Genomic DNA, 4,686 nt, shown 5'->3' on the forward strand with positions numbered 1-4,686 from the left:
ACTCTAAATTGTTGGTCCACTGATCTAGCCCAACTAACCCATAGCCTGGATGTTACACCGAGATCACCAAATCCCCCCTGCGGTCATGGCCCCCTGTTGCACTCTATAGTACACAACCACCCTGAACCCTAATCGTCAAGTGCTAATTAATCCTGAACCAAAGAAATCTCGCCGGAGATGGAGAAGAGCAAATTAATTATTTGCACCATACAAAAGTAGATCGGAAGTCCAAGGGAAGGCTAAAGAAACAACATAGTATGTTTATTTTAGTATACCCTTTCTCAAATCTTAAACACGTCACACATATATATAACCATTCGCTAGCAAAGTGTTATGCTCCAATTTATTCGCCTGCATGCACACACCCGCCAAAAGACAGGTGCAATGCAAACAACTTCACATGCTTGCTGCTGTATTACACGAACCACTAATCCTTGGCTCCAGCAGGCGCCTAATTAAGCTGTGGCGTCCAGCTGGCTGCCGGCGACGTCAACGACGAAGCGGTACCTCACGTCGTTCCTCTCGAGCCGCTGGATCGCCGTGTTGACGTAGTCCATCCCAACGACCTCGACGTCCGCGGCGATGCCGTGCTCCCCCGCGAAGTCCAGCATCGCCTGGCAGTCCGCGATGCTCCCCACGCCGTTGCCAGCCACTCGCTTCCCGCCGGCGATGATGGCGTACGCCGGCAGCTCCAGCGGTTTGCTCGGCGCGCCGACGACCACCATCTGCCCCATCGGCTTCAGCAGCTCCAGCAGCGGCACGATCTGGTGCCCTGCCGACACCGTGTCGATGATGCCGTCCATGGAGCCCGCCGCGGCCTGCGTCCGAGATACCATTGCATCGTCAGCTATAGTGCTAGTGCTACCACGCCAAGCCCACGGCAAGAAGCGATCTTTGGTTTGTACCTTCATTTGAGCGGCGTCATGGCTGACCAAGAATGAGTCGGCGCCGAGGCGGCCCAGCGCCTCCTCGCGCTTGCCCGGCGACGAGCTGATGACGGTGACCGTCATCCCGAACGCCTTCCCGAACTTGACGGCCATGTGGCCAAGGCCACCGAGGCCGACGACGCCGAGGTGCTTTCCCGGCTCGTTGAGGCCGTACTGCATCATCGGGCTGTACACCGTGACGCCGGCGCAGAGCAGCGGCGCGGCGCCGTCCGGAGGCAGGCTCTCCGGGACCCGGACGACGTAGTCCTTGCTGACCACGACGACGTCGGAGAAGCCTCCCTTGGTGGTGGCGCCGTCGCTGTCCACGCCGTTGGAGGCGAGCACGAGATTGGGGCAGTAGTTCTCGTGCCCCGTGCCGCAGCTCTCGCAGGCGCCGCAGGAGTCGACGAAGTAGCCCACGCCCACCGTGTCCCCGGCCTTGAACTTGGTGACGCCGGTGCCGACGTCCGTGACGACGCCGACGACCTCGTGCCTGCACCGAAATGAGCGGCGCCGTTAAGATTTCTTGCTGCGATCGACCGAAACGCTGAAGAAATCTGTGATTGCATTGCTTGGTTGCTTGGGAACACGATCATTACCCGGGGACGACGGGGTACATGGCGTTGCCCCACTCGTTCTTGATGACGTGGAGGTCCGTGTGGCAGATCCCACAGAAGAGCACCTTGATCGTCACGTCGCCGTCTCTCTGCACCCTGAAATGACCACACGATCACCATCGCGTCACAATCAAAGAGACCACTAGTTCATTGAAGCAAAATTGGTAGGTTCCTCATGTCATCGCTACAGCTATCAGTACAGAACACAAAAATTAAGTAAGGGTCCCTAAAATTTTAATCGCCTGTCATATCGAATGTCATATCGAATGTTCGGATGCTAATTAGAAGGATTAAATATGAGCTAATTATAAAACTAATTGCAGAAGTCCTGGACTAATTCGTGAGATGAATCTATTAAGCCTAATTAATCTATCAATAGCAAATGGTTACCGTAGCACCACATTGTCAAATCATGGACTAATTAGGCTTAATAGATTCATTTCGCGAATTAGCTTGCATCTGTGCAATTAATTTTGTAATTAGCTCATTTTAATACTCTTAATTAGTATCAAATATCCAATGTGACAGGAGCTAAAATTTAGCCCTTGGTATCCAAACAGGCTTCAGTCGGCAACACTGAGAGAGAAATTAACCTTCTTGAGAACCTGTACGGGGAGAGGTGGCCGGAGGTGTCTTTCGCTGCCCACCCAAGCACCGGCTTGCCCCCTTGCTCCATGGAAACTCCTTGAGAGCCCTAACCTGCTTCTTCAACCTTGCTCAGCTTCTACGTTCAGGAAAAATGAGGCTCTGCTGGGTGGTACGCCGTTGGTAAACTTTGAAGCTCCTCTTAAATAGGCAAACTAGGAGCCAGCAGCCACCGCGGCGACGTCAGATCACACGTACTACGTATCCCCTCTCAGCGCTCACGCAGGACAGCGCCCCGTTTTTTTTACAGTTTACTATTTTACAACTTAAAATAGAATAATGCGTCGGAGAGACGTCTAATAGTATTTTTTACGAAGGTACTCCCTCGAATTATAGATTTCGTTTTGACTTTTTTAGATTCATAGGCTTTGTTATGCACTTAGATATACCCTATATCTAGATGCATAATAATATCTATGCATCTAAAAAAGTTAAAATGACTAGTAAAAATTATTCTATTTGAATTATGGAGTTACACTCCATTCAAACGTTACCGTCAAACAGTATAATAGAGTGGAAAAAATGGCTATTAGAACAGTAAAAATTATTCTATTTGATTTTGACACATCTCTTGATCGTGTGGAAAAAATGGAAAAGGGGATCTGACCTGTTTTATTCCATCCATCCTAAAATATATAAGATTTTAAGTTTATGGCAAACTATACTGAATTTGACAAAATTTATAGAGACTAAAAATGATATTTGCGATACTAAATGAGTATAAATAATAGTTTGACTTAGAAAAAATAAGGATCCTTATATTTCATATGGAGAAGATATATATCCCTCCACGCGCATATAGCAACAATGAATTACATCCTGGGTTTGTCGAACTCTTGGTTCATTAATTCCGGTCAAGGTCAAAATTGCGCGGTCGCATATGCAGTGACGCGTATACCGCAGAGCCCCTGGTGACGCATGTGCTTAACACTACAGCCTAAGCTATCGACTAAATTACTCCTAATCACTGTCTTTGTAAGAGCAAGTGGGGGAAGTTAATTATGTAAGGAGTTCGTCAAACAGTTTGCGAATGGGAAGGGTAACGGCGGAGGAAAGAGGCTTGAAAGACCCCCAATAGGACAAAGGTAGGCCAAATAATAAGGTACTCCGTATATGAATAAAAGATAGTTCAGTTGAGATTATACAAATTAAAGTATAACAACAGAAATTACTAAAAACATGGACACCAGGGAGATGGGCTGAATGGCTGTTGCGCTTGGACGCTAGTAGGCTGAAATTCCGTGTGGCGGCAGCACCGCAGCAGGCTGAGCTTGTTTATGGGGATGCCACCACATCGTTGGGCTCATGAATTGGCTATATATATAAACGCTCCATACTGATGATACTCCTTTTATTAGGAGGGAACTGGTTGGTACCTATATGGAGTTGTCTATTTATCCGTCCATAGATTTTTAGAGGTAAATTTGTCAAATTTTATAGTGTTGCGGACGAAGTTCTGCAATATTGCAGGCTCTCATGTTTCATATTGCTAGAAAATGAAGTACTATGCAGCATGTGACACAATGTTTGAAACATCGTAAAATGCCATCTCCAACATTAGAAAACCCTTTATATTTCCTTTCCTGAAATTATGAAATATTTTGAAATATCGCATAATAATGTTTGCAACAAAACATGTGCAACATGAAAATTTTCGGCAGATTTTTTCTTAAAATCTGTCAAGAGATAAATTGCAAATGTCATATTGTAATTTTTCCTTCCTCTATTAACGACTTTCGTATAGAATCGTGTGAGAATATAATACTACCTGCCAAACAGAATTTAAAATCATGGTGCTAATCTTTTCAATAAATACCAGTGATTTGGGTAATAAAGTATTTCCGGTTAGAATTTGCTTTAAGTTGCAATTTTTTTTTTGCGAAACACAGTTCAGACGCAGGCGCTCACATAAATGTACCCACACTCAACCCTATGAGTACACGTACGGAACCCTACCACTATGAGTACCTCTGAAAGACCGAACCGATAGATTCTTGAGATCGATGAAGTTACCATTGGCACCTCGCTATCGACGGGTATGTCGCATACCACTAGGGGTGGTAATGGATCATGACCCTCATGCTTTCTTCACAACCGAACTCATCCCTATCTATATTTAGTTCAAAATCATATAATATTATGGCATGACCCTTATTGAGCCCGAGCCTTAAATTCGCTAGGCTAAATTAAAGAGCCCTTTACCACTATGTACCATTGAAAGAATAGTTCTCATTAAATATAAGAATAAAAATTTAGAAAAATGTGAACACCAATACTGTGTTGAGGACTCGAACCACTGATGGACATGTTCCACACACAAAAAACCTTGTCAATTGAGCTACGCTCAATTCACAACAAAAAAAACTTTAGTTGCCGGTCCGGACTCCCGGTAATGAAAATGAAAAAAAGTAATAATGCACCAAATTAAAATTTGCAAGAATCTAAAACCATTTGATATCAATATCGTCGTTGAGAATTTGAAAATTTTTGCGTACATA

The 4,686-nt window shown here is 45.3% G+C and overlaps 1 protein-coding gene across 1 annotated transcript; it reads right to left on the reverse strand.

The window, feature by feature from the left end:
- Window positions 1-235: 235 nt before the first annotated feature.
- LOC117845677 (probable cinnamyl alcohol dehydrogenase 8D) lies at window positions 236-2,335 on the reverse strand. The gene is made up of 4 exons (XM_034726742.2): window positions 2,137-2,335; window positions 1,526-1,639; window positions 906-1,419; window positions 236-818 (listed from the first exon to the last, which is right to left on the reverse strand). Exons 1-4 carry the CDS (start codon window positions 2,217-2,219, stop codon window positions 456-458), a joined length of 1,074 nt encoding a protein of 357 aa, XP_034582633.1. The 5' UTR covers window positions 2,220-2,335; the 3' UTR covers window positions 236-455.
- Window positions 2,336-4,686: the final 2,351 nt, after the last annotated feature.

The sequence above is a fragment of the Setaria viridis genome, chromosome 2, assembly GCF_005286985.2.
Source record: "Setaria viridis chromosome 2, Setaria_viridis_v4.0, whole genome shotgun sequence".
Taxonomy (NCBI): Eukaryota; Viridiplantae; Streptophyta; class Magnoliopsida; order Poales; family Poaceae; genus Setaria; species Setaria viridis.

Coding starts and splice junctions, on each gene's coding strand:
- LOC117845677 (XM_034726742.2), bottom strand. CDS start 2,219: ATGGAGCAAGGGGGCAAGCCGGTGCTTGGGTGGGCAGCGAAAGACACC. Junction 1,640..2,136: donor CCGTACAGGTTCTCAAGAAG/GTTAATTTCTCT, acceptor TGGTCATTTCAG/GGTGCAGAGAGACGGCGACG. Junction 1,420..1,525: donor ATGTACCCCGTCGTCCCCGG/GTAATGATCGTG, acceptor ATTTCGGTGCAG/GCACGAGGTCGTCGGCGTCG.